Below are 17,750 nucleotides of genomic sequence, written 5' to 3' on the forward strand. Positions count from 1 at the left end.
TTCGGAAGGACTCCAGTCAGAGTGCAGCACGGCCCACCCTGACGACTTCACTTTAATTCGATGAGCTCTGTAAAAACCCAATCTCTAAATAAGGTGACACTCTGAGACACTGGGAGTTAGGACATCAACATATTTGGGGGGGGGGTACCTGGGTGGCTTAGTGCGTTAAGCGTCTGTCTGCCTTTGGCTTGGGTCATGACCTCAGGGTCCTGGGATCGAGCCCTGGATCTGGCTCTCTGCTCAGAAGGAGCCTGCTGCCCCCCTCTCTGCCTGCTGCTGTGCCTACTTGTGATCTGTCAAATAAATAAATAAAATCTTTAAAAAACACCATATTTTTTTTTGAAAGACACAATTCAACCTGTAACAACCACCTAGTAGCCATGAGACATCGGGCAAGTTAATAAACCTTCATTGGTAAAATGAGTTTTAGTAGTTCACTGCACCTGCTTCATGTGGATAATGAAGACAGTGCCCCTGACATCAGAAAGGTGTATCCCTGCCCCCATATGTGAGCCACGCAGATAGTGACCTGAATAAAGCCCCAGAGCATGGGCTTGGAGCTTTCTCTGCACTTGCTGGCTCTCACCTTGCAGAAGTCGCTTAGTCTAAGACCAATCTCCAGATATGTTATATTATAAAATAATGCACATCAAGTTCTTAGCACATGGTATGCTCTCTAGGAATGTCAGCTGTTATAGGCAGGGCTGAGGCAAAGATGGACAGTGTCACCTCATCCCACTAAATGTCTTGCAAATTTTTTTATTCATCACTTAATCATACATAGAAACAGAAAACAGGAAGCTCCAGCAAAGAAAACATAGTAGTAGCATTACACAGAATTGGATACCCACCATAATAAAAAGTTGTCTTTTTAAACTTTTATTCAGTATCACTCATAACCAACTGCCTACAGACATCAGATGGGGACATCGACCAGACACCTCACACTAGCCTGTCCCAAAGTGAACCTCTGGTCTCCCTGCCCGCCCCATGGAGCGGGCTCCTCCCTGGGCTTCCCCCCATTGCATCTTGTGGCTTCTGGGCGAAGATCTGTGAGTCCCACTTGCCTCCTCTTTTTCTCTTGTATCCCAAGTCCAATCCATGAACAAACTGTTATATCTTCAAAGTATATTCAAAATCGAAGCCCTTCTCCACTGGCCCACCTATGTTACCACAACAGCTCCTAAATGGTCGCCCTGTTTCTGCCTTGCCTGACCCCACCCATTCTCTACCCGCTACAGAGAAGCTGGCACCTGCTCTAGCATACTAAGACAGGCCATGCTGCCGGCTCAGCTGCTCTCCAGGGTACCTCCCAGCCCTTGACTCAGGGGCCACTGTCAGACTCTAGTTTTGTAGGACCTATGAGATTGGATGCCCTCTCCTCTATGGCCTTGTGTCCTATACTCGCCCCATCCCTTGCTTGCCTTGTGACCTCACCGGCCTCAGACACACCAGATCCCCTCCACTCGGTCAAAAGGTGCCTTCTCAGCAAGGTCTCCCATAAAGACCCTTTTTATATGCATCCTCAACACTCACCATCCCCTTCCTTCAATGCTATCTACCCTCCTGTATATTTTGTTTATCTTCCAGCTTTCCCCTGGTCCCCATGTGGGCAGGGTCTTGTTGCTTTTGCTCTCTTCTGTGCCCTGATGCCTAGGACAGATACTAACACATTGTAGGGACTCACATAGCTACTGAATGCACGAATAGCTAATGCTTTTAAAGCTCCTCCAAGAAGAGTTCATCTGTACTTGATAACCAGCATTTTTTTAAAAGATTTTATTTACTATCTGACAGAGACACAGCGAGAGAGGGAACATAAAAAGGGCAAGTGGGAGACGGAGAAGCAGGCTTTCCTCTGAGCAGGGAGCCCAATGCAGGGCTCGGCTCGATCCCAGGACCCTAGGATCATGACCTGAGCTGAAGGCAGAAGCTTAATGACTGAGCCACCCAGGCGCCCGATAACCTGCATTTTAAAAGGTGGGTTAAGATGATTAAACCATTTTAGGAAGTTTTTCAGGCATATCGAAAGTGGGCTTGTTTAACAGAATACCTCATGGATTGCACTGACCAAGTTTATTATTTTAGCTAGCTCAAAATGTGTATGTTCCTAAATAAATCGAAGACGTCCAGTGTTCATGGACTTGGAAGACAATACTGTTCACATAGCAATACTCTCCCAAGTGATCCACAGAGTCGCTGCAATCCCTATGAAAATCCCACCTGGCTTGTTGGGAGAAACTGACAAGCGGATACTAAAATGCATATGGAGGAGCACTTGGGTGGCTCAGTGGGTTAAAGCCTGCCTTCAGCTCAGGTCATGATCCCAGGACCCTGGGATCGAGCCCCACATCGGGCTCTCTGCTCAGCAGGGAGCCTGCTTCCTCCTCTCTATCTGCCTACTTGTGATCTCTGTCTGTCAAATAAATAATAAATAAAATCTTTAAAAAAAAAAAAATAAAATAAAATGCATATGGAATTTCAAGGCACCCAGAATAGCCACAACAATCCAGCACAATAAAGTTGGAACAACAAAGTGATTTCCCTATTTCAAAACTTATTACAAAGCTACATAATCAAAATGTGTGGGGCTGGCCTAAGGAAAGATAGATCAATGGAAAAGAAACGGAAGTCCAGAAATAAGCCATCTACTTATGGCCAACTGATTTTCAACAAGGGTTCCAAGGCCCTTGGGAAGAGCAGGCTCTCCAACAGGTGGTGCAGGGACAACTGGATTTCCTGCAAAAGGTTACACTCAGAGCCTCACTTCACACCATGCATACATATTAGCTCAAAATGGTTCAAACGCCTGAATGTAGGAGCTAAGACTATAAAACTCTCCGAATATAGGGGCAAATCTTCATGATCTTGCATTTGGCAATGGTTTCTTGGATATGACACCAAAAGCACAAGCAACAGAAGAAAAAGTAGGTAGCTTGGGACTCCATCAAAATTAAAAACTTCTTTGGAGCCTGGGTGGCTCAGACAGTTAAGCATCTTTTATCTCAGCTCAGATCTTAATCTCAGGATCATGAGTTCAAGTCCCGTATTGGGCTCTACGCTGGGTGTGGAGCCTACTTAAAGAAAAAAAAGAAACAGAAACAGAAATTTAAAACTTTTGCATAAAGGGCGCCATCAAAAAGGTAAAAAGACAACCTAAGAATGGGAAACAAAAATTTGCAAACCATATATCCAGTAAGGGGCTAGTAACCAGAATACATAGAGAACTCTTACAAATCAACAACAAAAAGACAAACAACCCAGTTTAAAAAATGGGCAAAGTATTTTTTTTTAAAGATTTTATTTATTTATATGACAGAGAGAGAGATCATAAGTAGGCAAAGAGGCAGGCAGAGCGAGAGGGTAGGGGAAGCAGGCTCCCCACTGAGCAGAGAACCTGATGCGGGGCTCGATCCCAGGAATCTGGGATCATGACCTGAGCCGAAGGCAGGGGCTTAACCCACTAAGCCACCCAGATGCTCCAAAAATGGGCAAAGTATTTGAATAGAAATTCTCCAAAGAAGATATCCAGATGGCCAATAAGCCCATGAAAAGATATCCAAAGTATAAGTCACTAGGGAAATGTAAATCAGAACCACAATGAGACAGCATCACGACAGCTATCATCAAGATAAAAAAAAAATTGTGAAGGGTTAGTGAGACTATGAAGAAATGGAAATTCTCGTTCATTGCTGGTGGCACGAGAAGCAGCGGAGCCTCTGAGGAAGCAGGCTGGCAGTTCCTCAAGAAGCTAAACACAGAATTAACATGTGACTCTGTAATTCCACTTCTAGGTCTATACCCCCAAAGTAGTGTAGACAGGTGTACGCAAACTTATACACCAATGTTCACAACAGCACTAGTCACAACCAGCCAGAAGGCAGAAATCCAGATGTCCGTCAACAGATGACTGGATAAATAAAATGTGGCGTATCCACATAACAGAGTATTATTCAGCTGTAAAAACTGAGAGAGCACTGATACACGCTACAACATGGAGGAACCACGAAACACTCTAAGTGAAAGAAGCCAGACACAGAAGGATACTGCGCGCGTGCATGTATATGAAATGTCCAGACACAGAGAGTCGATCCGTGGTTGCCAGGGCCTGGGCAGGGGGAGATGAGAGGGTTTCCGACTGGGTTGGTGAAAATGCTCTGGAATACATGGTGGTGATGGTTGCTCCACATCGCGAATGCAGGAAAAGCCAGGTGACCATACACTCGGAAATGGTTAAATGACAAGTTCTAGGTTTTGTGGGATTTTACGTCAACAACAAAAATAACAAGCACACCCCCTCCCAAAGTAAGCATGCTATTTTTAGATGCCAGGAGAGTCAAGTACTAAACGAAACACTGAAACACCCAGAAGAACCTGAAGATGCCCATCCCAGCACTGCTCCCTTTCCCCTAAAAAAGAGATCCACCTTCATGCAGGACATGACGGCGCTCTTCAGCTTGCAAATTCCTGAGCTCTACAGCCAAAGAGGTCTCAAGCTCTTAGGTGCTGTTTCCCCACCTCCGTCTATCCCAGGCAGGCCAGCCGTGACACTCGCACGTGGTAAATAAACTTGTGGGAGGCCGCGCAGCTTCCCGGCCACCACCCATCGTAGCTGCCAGCCTTCCTCATGACCTCCCCGCGTTCCCCGAAGAAATAAATGGAGAACTTTTTTCTCTTCATTAGAAGACCCCAATGTGTGTGACCTCGTGAATGGAGATCTGAAGAGGAGGCATGTGCATCTCCCAAGTCCCCCATGGCACTGGGGTTCCAAAGTCAGATATTCTAGGCAGGAGCCCCGGCCAGGCAGCAACAGAGCCCGCGAACAGTGTCTTCAAGCCCAATCCTCTTCTACCCACAGTAGAAGCACTGGGTTACTAGGTTGTCCTCCTGGGCAGGATGGAAACATTCAGTGGTCCCATCTAAAAAACACCAGGTCAAGCATGCACGGGACCAGTTTTGGTCTTCCTAGACCAGACTCTTCTCTCCTCATCCAAACATGTTCACAATTTCTGGACAGATTTCAATATTTAGGTCATCCCTTGGTCTTCCATGAGTTACCCATCAGCAGTCAAATGGCCAAAAAAGTAGACCAAAGAAGAAAAAGTCATAAAAGTCCTAAGTACTAAGAAGTACATGAAAGATAATTCATCCTTGGGGCACCTGGGTGGTTCAGCCTCTCTTGACTTCGGCTCAGGTCATGATCTCAGGGTCCTGGGATCGAGCCCTGCATTGGGCTCCAAGCTCCGTGGGGGATTCTGCTTGGGATTCTGTCTCTCCCTCTACCTCTGCACCTCCCTCCACTTCCTCTCTCTCAAATAAAGAAAATCTTTAAAAATAAATAAATAAATAAATAAATAAGATGATTCATCTTTGAATAACTGCTTGGTCAATTTTAAAGTTTATCTTATTTAGATGTAAATATAGTGGAGAAAAACACCGTTCAGCTATTCCATTGACTATATCTACAATATAACTCTACGCCCAGAAAAAAATGCAAAGCTGGAAAGAGGTAAATATACTGACTAGGTTAACAGCAGGCAACTGGAATTACAGAATTACAGGTAGATATTCTTATCAGCATTTTCTAATTGTTATAATCAGCATGTCATGTAATAATAAAAAGAATTCCTTGAGATAATAAAAAGACAGCTGTGTCCCCACCTCCAGGCAATCTAAATATTCTACACCCCACATACCTTGTTGAGCTTGCCCAGCGAAGATATAAGATCCGCCCATTCACTTGAGGACTCGAAATTTCTTAAAGCCTTTTCAATCACCGAGGCGTAATTTCTGTATCTGTAATCATTCAGGAGTTCCTGCTCTTCTGGATCCATCTTACATTCTCACAGTGGAGAAAGTATCTAAAAGCGAATCAAGAAAGAAATGAGGGAGCTACTCAAGGACCCCGAGCCTTCCTTCCAGCCCAGAGCTACAGAGGACACGTATCCACAAACACTCCCGTGCACAAACACACTCAGCGATGCAACTCAAATATTTAGCAAGGCTCCTGGGCCAGGCACTGTGGTAGATAAAAGATAAACAGTTCCGGTCCTCTTGGATTCTTATGGAGACAAATGGACAGAGCAGAAAAGCAGCAAAAATGCCAGGATTCCTCTTAACTGACCAAATTAATTCTAGGAGTGAAAAGTACAAAGCCGCTCACTAAATATTGTTGCCTGCTGGTAATTCCGAATGCAAGTGGCCCTTCCTACAGTAGGGCATTTATAAAAGCTAAGGAAAAGGGGCGCCTGGGTGGCTCAGTGGGTTCAAGCCTCTGCCTTCCGCTCAGGTCATGATCTCAGGGTCCTGGGATCGAGCCCGGTATCGGGCTCTATGCTCAGCAGGGAGCCTGCTTCCTCCTCTCTCTCTGCCTGCCTCACTGCCTACTTCTGATCTCTGTCTATCAAATAAATAAAATTTAAAAAAAAAAAAAAAAAAGCTAAGGAAAAGCAGGTCAGTGCTAGTAATCAGAGCAACCTCTAGTGATCTAATCCTTTACAACTAGACTATGTCAGAGGATTGGGAATATTCTAGAAGAAAATCTGATAGGGAAGAAAGAAGTTTAAAAAATAAGGATGTAAGAATGCACTGTCTGACATCAGTGTTGCCAGAAATCCACCAGGTGCCTGTTCAGTAACTAAGCTCCAATCCCCCATAAATCCCCGCCAGCCAGCCACTGGGCTGACAGTTTCATGCCTCCTCCAAGCGTAGAGCCTGGACGTGGGGTGGCGACGTCAAGGCCAAAGCAATCACCACTTTATTCTTCTTGCCCTTGTATACTCTTTGACAGATTCTTTTGGTTTTTTCCTGTGGCTAGATGCATTCATTATGTATGAACCACTGCAGCTATTATAAAGCCTAAGACCGATACGGTCTCATCCCGGCGCCAACAGCAACCATTTCCTCTTTTTATCTCCAATGTGACAAAAGGAAACAAAGAACAGCACGCAATGCTGCACTCATTTGACTTCATGAAACTATCTGTCATTTACATGTGACGATGGACGCAATACGAGTACATGCTTATGTCGAGTTTTGTTTTTATTCCCTTATTAACAACAACAAAAAAAATCTGTAGGTCAACCTACTAGTTTATTCAAACAATAATGACTGTGAAATAGTCCACAAGATATGGAAATGTTCAACGGTTCCCTTGGTCTGGCACCAAGTTCCATACTTTGGCATTTTCTCAAAAGGGACGCCTTGGGGCTCTGACTTGCCCTCCTTTAGTCGTCATCTGATTAAGATCTACTCGAAGCGTGGCAGGCATCTACCCTGAAATTCCGTGTCCCCTTCTCCATACTAAGGGAACCCGAATTTTTCTCAAGGTAGTGCTAACAGCCCTCCACCTCCCTTGCAGCTGGGTGGCCACACACAGCTCTAAGCAACAAGAGGTCAGTAGAAGCTGGTGGTGGGGCCTCCAGGAAAGTGATTTGAAAGGAGGTAGACTCCTCTGACCTGGCCCATTACTCCTGCCCATCTTTCTGCCTGGAACAAAGGTTTGATGTTGGAGGTGAAGCCACGTGTGGCAAGCAAGAGGAAACAGCCGAACTTGGTGCGTGACTTGTGGGTAAGTGGGAAGACAGAGCGGCTGAGGCCACAGATGACTTTAAGAAGGCACCATGTCAACCCTGAACTTGATGTTTTCTGCACAGAAGAGCTGATCTAAGTCACTGTGCAATCAAGTTTCCTGCTACTCACAACCAAACACAATCCTGATTGACATATGAGGCTAATATTTCACTAGTACACAGTCTGAAAAGACAATAAAATACAGAGCAACATGGTATCATTAAACACACTGAGAATGCAGTAGTTAGCTAACCAAGTTGCATGTCATCAGGCAGAATGGCAAACACATCATAGATGAAAGAAACTGAACTATAGGTACAATGAATCTTTCATTTATTGAATCTTTCATTTATTGGCCATGGTGAATTTCTAAGAATCCCACGGTATCTGCTACTTCACTTTCTGGTCATTCTGGGCCCATTCCGATCTGCCCGAGGCCACCACAAATTTCAAGTTTCCAGTGTCAATGGACTTTTTACCTAGGACTATGCAGCAGACCATTCCCTCCTTCCCAAAACTGCCTCCTTTCAGCCCGTACCCTCCCCTGGCCCTGCCAGCCATGTGCCGGCGTCCACCTCTCCTCTGCTCCTCCTCCTCCGCAGGCTAGTCCTCCTCCACCCTGTTTCTAGACACTGCGACTCCCCGGCACCAAGCTGTGTCCTCCTTCTATCCTTGGTCATCTCCCCATTCCTACAACTCGCAGATACCATCTTTCTGCTAATGACCCACCGATTTATAATGCCTGCCCAAACCTCCCCCTCTGAGGTCCAGATTCACGCAAATACCTACTTGCCTCATTTGCCCAGATGTGGCATAGGTGTCTCAAACTTTCGTCCCAAACAAACAAACAAACAAACATCCCAAACTTTCGTCAACAAAATAAGGTCTAGCCATATAAGGACCAAAGTACTGATGTATGTGACAGTAAGGGTGAACCTGGGTAATACATAACATAGCGGAAGAAGCCACACAAGAGGCCACAAACTGTATGATTCCATCCGCATGACATGTCCAGGACAGGTGAATCTGTAGAGACGGCAAGTAGATTAGCAGCCGCTTAGGGAAGGGAGGAGTAACAAGGAAGAACTGCGAATGGGCACAGGAACCTTCCTGGGGTAATGGAAATGTGCTAAAGCTGAATCATGGCAATGGTCGCACAACTCCATAAATATACTAAAAATCACTGAATTGTACGTTGAAATCAATGTACAGACTTATGGTCTATAAATTACACCTCAGGAGGCACCTGGGGGCTCAGTCAGTTAAGCGTCTACCTTCAGCTAGAGTCATGATTCCAGGGTCCTGGGATGGAGCCCAATGTTAGACTCCCTGCTCAGCAGAGAGCCGGCTTCTCCCTCTCCCTCTGCCCCTCCCGCACTCTGGCTCATGCTCCCTCTCCCTCCCTATTGAATAAAGATCTTTTTTTAAAATTACACCTCAGTAAAGTTGTTTCTTAAAAAACCCTATAGTCTTGATTCTACCTGCTCAGTGCTCCTTCTCCAGTCTTCCTTTCCTCAGAAAGTAGCCCCACCATTCTTGGGACCTTTGACATCACCCTGGACTCTTCCTTCTCTTCCCTTGCCTCACTCAACCCAAGTCCTGCTTTTCTTCTTCTAAAACACGTGTGGACTCAGTTGCTCTCCATCTCCGCCACACCACTGTGCGAGCTTCCCCCACCAGCTTCTGTTGCTTCTCCTTCGCTCTCGCCCCTCTCCAGTGCATTTTCACAGAGCAGTCCAAGAAGACTCTTAAAACATAAATCACAGCACATCCCCACCATGTTTGACTCTTCCCATTACGCTTACAATAATCCAAACTTCCCCACCCCATGGCCTACAAGGCTCCAGCTACTTTTCCCTCCGAGGCACTCCCTTGTCCTAAAACTGATTCAGTCTATCACAGAACCTTTGCACATGCTGCGGCTCTCTGGGAAAATATACTGTACTATGTGTATGATCGTACACAATAAGATACCCACTGGTTCCTGGGAAGGCCTCTTTTTCTGAAATAATAGCCTTTATACTTTTTTTTAAAAAGATTTATTTATTTTTAGAGACAGAGAGAGCATGTGTGCAAGCAAGAGGAGGGGCAGAGGGACAAGGAGAGAATTCTCCAGCAGACTCTGCACTGAGCGCAGAGCCCGACTCAGGGCTCCATCCCATGACCCTGAGATCATGACCTGAGCCAAAATCAAGAGTTGGTCGCTTAACCAGCTGAGCCACCCAGGCACTCTTAGCCTTCCCACCTTCTAAAAATATTAAAGGATGGCAAAGAAAGATGTCAATTTATTTTCCCTGTAAGATGTTACTACATCCAAATAGTCCATAATTTACAACATCTCTGAACCACTGCAAAACTCCATGCACAGTCTTCGTCATATCTAAACACTGGGCAAAGAAACAGGAAAAAAAAAAAACAACAACAGGGTTTCACTTTCATTGTTCATAACATAATACAAGAGGAAATACCTAAACACATGATTTCAATTTCAGGTGACACACACAATGACAGAAAGTGTCCTGAGTTCACACTGGCAAAAGGAAAAAAGACAGAGGAAGCCCAACTACCAGCAGACGAGAGTGCTCAGACTCAAAGTCTGGGCAGCTAGTTAGTACGAAGAGAGCCTTGGGGCACCTGGGTGGCTCAGTTGGTGAGGCGTCTGCCTTTGCCTCAGGTCATGATCCCGGCGTCTGGGCTTGAGCCCCATAAGGGACTCCCAGCTCAGCGGATCTCCCTCTACCTCTGCAGCTCTCTTGCTGGCATGTGCTCTCTTTCTCTCTCTCTCAAATAAATAAATAAATCTTAAAAAAAAAAAACAACCCAAGAGAGAGAGCCTTCATCTGCCGTAGTTTGTAATTAGGAGCTGGGGTGGCAAAAAGGCACCACTGCATGGCAAGGAAGGTGTTGGCCAGGTCAGAGAAGGTAACTGGAGCAGTTCAATGTTATGGTTGGCTACACGAAGAAAATACTATTTGTTTAACTAAAAGCACAGATGAGAAGTTTATAAGTAATAATTCAAGCAAGCTCCTTTATTTCAAAATATGAGGCATTCAATCCTATACTACTAGGCAAGTCTTCTGGGTGGGCTTGGTAAATACAACATTATGCATGCATTTATCTTTCCCAACACACAAGAATCTTATGGCATGGGTATTATCTTGAGGCTGATCAAGAAGGGTATATTGGGGGGCGCCTGGGTGGCTCAGTGGGTTAAGCCGCTGCCTTCAGCTCAGGTCATGATCCCAGGGTCCTGCGATCAAGTCCCACATCAGGCTCTCTGCTCGGCGGGGAGCCTGCTTCTTCCTCTCTCTCTTTCAGCCTGCCTCTCTGCCTACTTGTGATCTCTGTCAAATAAATAAAATCTTAAAAAAAAAAAAAAAAAGAAGGGTATATTGGGAATCAGGCCTCCCCTCCCAAAATTGCCCAGGGCCCTCCAAAACCAACCAGCAGAGTTAGGAATCCAGCTCAGGTTAGCACAATGGCACAGAGCCTTTTACTATATTATGCTACAGGTAAAATGAACAGTTCAGCCACTAAATAGCTCTTCCGAAAACGCTCTTGCAACCTATCCTGAATACCCTTCCTGTGAGAGGCTCAGCTCAGCAGAACCGATAGAGTTCCACAGCCTACTAACAATTCCATACACAAAGGAGTAATCATATCTGCTCCAGTATATTTGAGCAGATATACCCGCCTTAAAATGGAAAATGCCAGCAAGACATCTTCCATCTCATCCGTTCTCAATTTCTTAGAAAAACAAGCTTGGGCGAAAAATCAACTGCCAGATCAGAAGGAAGTCGATCGTAAAGATGTTTATACGAAGGAACACGTGAATTAGATGAAAACAGTGAAAAATCACAAACAGCCGCCCTCTCACCAGCAAGAACATTAGATAATGACATAGCCAAAAGCACGGAAACTCTTCTGCCATTGGTTTAATCAACTCTGGGGCACATTATTTTGAATCTGGTCTTTCAGAATGGTAATTAAATTGCAGTGGAAACATTTTAAGACACTAACGAGAACAGGCGTTGGGGGGGGGGGGGACGGGAAGGCCTCCATCACCTTACCAAAAAACCCTACAGAGGTTTCTCCAAATACAGAGCGACTGTCCCAAGGTTCGGGAAACACCTGCGGGTAACAGTCTCCATCAGCAGCCGCCCTACAGAGTTGCTAAAGACCCATCCACCCGGCAGCAGGCGGCGATCCTGCAGACGCCCGGACCTGGCGGGGAGGGCGCGCGCACTGCGGCTCCCATCCCTTCTCCTGGGGACAGTCTGGGAGACTCTAGGGTCTTCCCTTAACGGGAAAGCCGTCGGTTTACAAACGTTTCTGTCCCTAGCCCCCCGCCGGGACCAGGACAGCGCAAGCAAACAAAGGCGCGGCTTGCCGTCGTCCGCCGGCGGAGGGGAGGGCGGGCGGTGACCCACCTGACCTCCACCTGCCCGAACGCAGGCCGCGCGGGGCTGGCGAGGGCTCGGCCGCACTTCCTCTGCCGCTGGGGTCCGAGGGGACCCCGCCCTGCCCCCACGCCCACGCGCGGCCTCGCCGGGGCCGTCCCCGCACTGCAGCAGTGCCCGCCGCGGGCCCGGGCCGCGGTCGGGGCGCCCCCCCCCTCGCCCCGGGACCGCCCCCACGGCGCCGCTCGAACCCTGCGCACCCTGGGGAGGACGCCCGCGCCGCCTCGTCGCTCCCGGGCCCGCGGGAGGAGACGCCCCGGCTGCCCCTGGCTTCGCCCGGCGGCCGAGGGCGCGGGTGCGGCTTACCCGCGACAGCAGCGTCCCTTGTCGGCGGGCGCGCCCACGTGCGGCGCGGAGGAAGCGGCCGGGCCGTGGCAGGTAGAGCGAGCGGCCGCAGCGGCTCAGCCGGGAACCGGCACCGCGTAGGAAGCGCCGCGCCCGAGCCCGAGCGGCCGCGGCCCCAGGCTGAGCGGCGGGATCGTGAGGAGGGCCCTCGGCGTGGGGGGCGGGGCGGGGCCGGACGGGGCGGGGTCAGGGCGGGCCCTCAGCGCGCGGGGGCGGGATCAAGGGAGAACCCTGGGCGCGGGGGCAGGGCCAGGAGGCGGGCCTTTGACCCAGGGGGCGGGATCAGGAGGCGGTACTTCAGAGAGCGGGGGGCGGGCCCTGGACGACGGCTTTGGGGCTTGGGGCTCTAATCCCGAGTCCTCCACAGCTTCCGGGCGGTGGGCGTCGCTCTCAGCTGCTGGAGCAAACTACCGCCCTCGCGGCGGGGCTGCTCCCGGGAAGGCCTGCGCTGGTGGGCGGGCTGGCTCCGACTCTCACCTGGGGCTCCCCCGACACACCCAAACGGAAGGGGACAGCAGTCCGTTTATCCCTGTGTTCCAGAGGGGCTTTGGAGTTACAGCCGAGAACCGTGGGGCCCGAGAAAAGTGGGGCCGATGGCAGCCGACTCACCCCATTCTTTTCACTGGGGCCACACCCAAACCCTCGATGAGGAGGTGAAATGAATCCTTCTATACACGCTGGGGCCCTAGGAGGTCCCGGGGACCTGGTTAAGTTCGCCCCCGCCCCCAGAGGCCGCACCCTTCTGGCCCTTGGCATCAGAGGCAAGGGAATTAATTCGTGGAATGAGTTTCATTATGTGGGTTTTGGCTCAGAAAGGAGACTTCAGTCAACTCTATAAAGAGCATTGATATTTCCAGATAAACCCTAACGCCATCCTGCCGTCGTCAGGAGCCTCGGGACCTGGACGGTTCAGACCCACCCAACCTGGCCTGACAGCTGCTGGGCCAGAGGCACCTTGAAGGGCTGGAGTCAGGCAGAGTTCACTTGTGCATCCTGATTGCACCAGCTGGGGCTCCCAGCCAATCAAAGCAGCCGCACCTGTTGGTGGAGGTAGTAATTTCTGCACAGGCCTCTGACCATTTAACCCTTGACCGTTTAAGGAATTTTCAGATCTAGTCCGGTTTTCCTAAAAGCTAGGCTGTCGTGAAAGACTTAGGAGGTGGGAATGGGAGGTCCACAGACACTTCGACGCTGTACACAACATTTTGTGTATATGTTTCTGGAAAAGGGTTTAAAGTTTGTAGCAGATTCCTAAGGGGATCTATCACTGCCCACAAATCACCAAGAATTTTTTCATGGTTTGGGATGCTGGGCCAGTCCCTGGCCTGCCCAGGCTTCTGATTCGGATTCGGATTCCATCTGCATGTGACATATGCCAAGTGCACCAGATGTGACTCTTCTGATGGCCAAGTTTAGCAGTGGTCTTAAAGTAGAAGCACAGGAAAGCTAAAGGATGGAGCATTTACTAGGAAACAATTAATTTCATGAAGCTGATTTCCTGATGAAGATATGACAAACTCTGTTTTTACAAAAACAGCTGCCAAAGAGGTGAGGTGGGTTTTTTTGTTTTAAGTTCCTCAAACCCTAGCCACACTCCACACTGTATCTAATAATGAAAGAACTGCTTATACTCCCCACTGAAAGAGAGAACCAGTCTATTCATGTCAAAACCACTATGTGTAACTTTTTCCTGATACATTAAATAAAATAAAATACATGCCTTGTATTTGTCACCTTTTGCTAAAGAATTCCAGGTGTGTGGAAAACTCATTTAAATTAATTTTGACAGATTCAAGTATCATAAACCCTTAAAAAAAAGCCACTACATGTGTAATCAGGATTGACAGTAAATGTACAGCATTAAGATTCGAAAGTTTATTACCACATGAAATCTGTTTCCATGGGTCAAGTTGTCACTCTTAAAAGTCTCCTAGGCTGTGCTTATCTGTTCAAGACATATAAATAGAGCCCGTTCCTCACATAATAACACACTAATCAGAGCATCTCAGATTTAATTTGAACCAGAATCCTTACTCCTTCTGATAATAAAGAAGGGTTATAAATCAGACGTGACATTCTCTGGCTCAGGCTGGCCCATCAGTTGGAGAGATTGGCTGGGTAAACACATTTTGAGTTTCTATATGCAAATCCTGGTGATCCTCTAACTCCGTCTTTTCTATAAACTAGACTCTCCACCACCCCATCTGGACAGAGTCCTGTGTGGTTCTGTGTTTGATGCTGTGCCCACTTTGTGGCTGACTTGCAGTAACAAGGAAACCTTTGTCAGGATCGTCATTATCACCGGTTTCATCTCCACACTACATCACTGTTCAGGATCTTGGTCTGACACACTCTTTGCTGAAGTTCAGTAGGTGAGGGAGAAGCCCAAAGGCCAGACCTAAAGCTGATACTATGTGTGGGTTTAACATGCCTGTGTCAACCTGGAAAAATGTGTCACAGAGAAGTTGGTTTGGACAGAATCACTGGCTCCCTTTGGTGTCTCAAAAACACACAGAATGGGATAATCCACTTAAAATACGCTACACTGAGGGGCGCCTGGGTGGCTCAGTGGGTTAAAACCTCTGCCTTTGGCTCAGGTCACGATCCCAGGGCCCTGGTATCGAGCCCTGCACCTGGCTCTCTGCTCAGCAGGGAGCCTGCTTCCTCCTCTCTCTCTCTCTGCCTGCCTCTGTCTCTCTGCCTACTTTTGATCTCTGCCTGTCAAATAAATAAATAAAATCTTTAAAAGAAAATGGAAAAAAAAATACGCCACATTGAAAAACCGTATTTCATTTACCCATTTTATGGAAAAGTTCACACAGAGGCTAAGTGGGGAATTAATAACCATTTGGCTTACAAAACACTTGAATTTGGGGTGCCTGGGTGGCTCAGTGGGTTAAGCCTCTGCCTTCGGCTCAGGTCATGATCTCAGGGTCCTGGGATCAAGCTTCGCATTGGGCTCTCTGCTCAGCAGGGAGCTTGCCACCCCCCACCCCCTCCTGCCTCTCTGCCTACTTGTGATCTCTCTCTCTGTCAAAAAAACAAAAACAAAAACAAAAAAACTTGGATTTGATGTATCATCTCCCCTAATTTTTACACCCAGGGAGTTGCCCTGGTCTCTAGACTAGTAATATTGAAGCACTAGTAACATTACTAGAAATAATATGACAAGCACCAAGAAAAACCAAGGAACTTGCTGTTAGATAATCCTGGATATGATCCTGGCTCTAGTCTCTTAGCTCTGTGATCTTGGACAAGTTAATCGACTCTCCAAGCCTTTTTTCCTTATTTGAAAAATGATATTAATGCCCATCTCAAAGGACGCTGTAAGAAATACCTAAAACAACACAGGGAAAATATTAAGCATAACATATGGCCTAGTATGCCATGGTTCTCAACTCTTTTAATTCTTTTTCTTTTTTTCCATTTCATTCTAAACGTAGTTCTTTTTTCACTACAACACACCATGAACCATTGTCATGCACATGTATTAGATTCTTTTCAGTTGCAAGCAGTAACATAATTCAAAGTAGCTTAAGGAATAGGAATATTTCTTTTAAGGATTCAGGGAGCATCTCCTCGAATCTGATCTCAGAAACAATCTGAGGTAAGGGGCCGCTGTGTGGGGTTGGGACAGTTCCTCTTGGGGCCGCTCTGTAAGTGCGTCTCTTGAAAATTGGTTTCCTCTTTTTCCAGCCACATACTTGGTTCCCTCTGCACCTTAGACAATGTGGGGTGGGGCAGGGCCACTCACAGTAACAGCTCTGAGTGTTCCCTGATCCAGTCCAGCTGGTCCTTCTCTTTAGAAGACAGACCTACAGCTGGAACCGTCAACAGAGGCTAGCAGGGCAAAGTCACCTTGTGGCTGTGGGAGGAGGGTGCTGGGCAGTCGACCCATAAGGGTCAATCTTTCCATAAACATGAGACCTGCTGTTCTGATCAGCAGCTTACAATTAAGGGTCTTCTAAGCGGGTACACACTGATCCAAAAATGTCAAGGTGATGCTTGGCTAGAGACCAAAAAGGGAGAAGAAATAAAAAGAAATGGCCTGTTTACTTGTGCATTTCCTGTCTGTGACTCCATTAGGCAGAACCTGAAAGTACTCCGTGGCCCTGGTGCTACTGCTTATCATTGGCAGGGTTCTGGAAGCTGCCTATGGAAGGAGACCAGAGTATGACAGACATCGAGGAAACATACTAAAAGCCATTAAAATGTTTTTAGAGCCAGACAAGAAGTCATTAAAATGTCTTGAGAGCTATGGTCCTGGACAAATATAAGAGCAAGCTGGATTTAATCAGGCAAGATAGAGATGGCTAAAGGAAGGGAGATGCATTTTGAGTGGGATTCAGATGTCCCTCCACCCAAAGTGGATAAAGCAGTGAGGTGTGGGTTGTCAGAGCTAAATGACACTTTGCCCTACTGACATCGGTAGGTTGGAGAGTCCAGAAACACTTTGCAAGCTGGGATAGATCAGAAAGAATGAGGTTACCTGCAGAGTCCTGGTTCCCCCAAATAAACCTTGAGCATTTCCATACTGTGCGGCTTCTCAGAAGGAAGATAGTCTTACCCTTTATTTCTGCAATGCTGTCTCAGGTGATATGACATGATCTTTGTGGCTCTAATCAAGTGACAACACTGCTGTATCTCATGGTGAACTTACCATCATATACTTGGTAAATTTGTGGTTTCTTTCCTTTGTAGTTTGTCCGTTGTGCACCTGTTATGTTTCTGTTGTTTGGCTAGCCATTCCTTTTAAGGTCTTCACTTCCTAGCTAACGTTCTTCACAACTATACTTTTCTTTCATAAGATTCTTTAAGTTCCAAGTCCTTTTCCTACAGTGTATAACCAGAATCCAGGAGGCAGATTACAAAACCAATCCCATTTGAAAGCAGTGGATGTGGAGTTGCTTATCGTCAGAACTACAAAAGGGGCTCAGGGAGGCATCTGAAGAGTCACCCTGGGCTGTAGCCCAGAGAGAAGCAGGAACAGGTCAATATTTTGTACGTGTCAGAGCAAAGAGATGGTCTGGGCAAAGTTTCCCAGGCAGGAACAATTTGAAAGAAGGTGCAGAGCAACTTTGCAAACCTTCTGGCAACACAGAATGCAAAACCCAAGTGATTTCTTCCCAGTCCGGAAGAAATCATACCCCAACGGAAAAAAGGACATTCTGAGTCTTTCAAGCCATACCGCTTCATAAGAACCAATGAAAATATGCTCAAATATAATGAAACAGAATGTGATACAAAGTAGGATTGCAGAACTATGGACATGGGATAAATCACATCCTTAGGGAGTGAACACCGCTGCATCATGGAGGGATGGCTGGAACATGGCTGGAACCTGCTCCACAGCCCGAGAGCTCTTGCTAGACT

The 17,750-nt window shown here is 47.2% G+C and overlaps 1 protein-coding gene across 13 annotated transcripts in view; it reads right to left on the reverse strand.

The window, feature by feature from the left end:
* DOP1B (DOP1 leucine zipper like protein B) overlaps positions 1–12,559 on the reverse strand; it is a 109,431-nt gene extending 96,872 nt beyond the window's left edge. For 6 of the 13 annotated variants that reach the window (XR_014309398.1, XR_014309399.1, XR_014309400.1 and 3 more), the window contains exons 1-2: positions 12,339–12,514; positions 5,697–5,861 (exon numbers count right to left, since the gene is read on the reverse strand). Coding sequence is in view for 6 of the 13 variants with exons in the window: in XM_082722654.1 (XP_082578780.1) it covers positions 5,697–5,834 (138 nt within the window). In the remaining 7 variants the exon portion in view is untranslated. Of the gene's footprint in view, positions 1–5,696; positions 5,862–12,232 lie in introns of all 13 variants that reach the window. The other 7 variants (XR_014309401.1, XR_014309402.1, XM_082722657.1 and 4 more) reach the window with 3 other exon arrangements.
* Positions 12,560–17,750: the final 5,191 nt, after the last annotated feature.

The sequence above is a fragment of the Mustela nivalis genome, assembly GCF_964662115.1.
Source record: "Mustela nivalis genome assembly, chromosome: 1".
Classification (NCBI taxonomy): Eukaryota; Metazoa; Chordata; class Mammalia; order Carnivora; family Mustelidae; genus Mustela; species Mustela nivalis.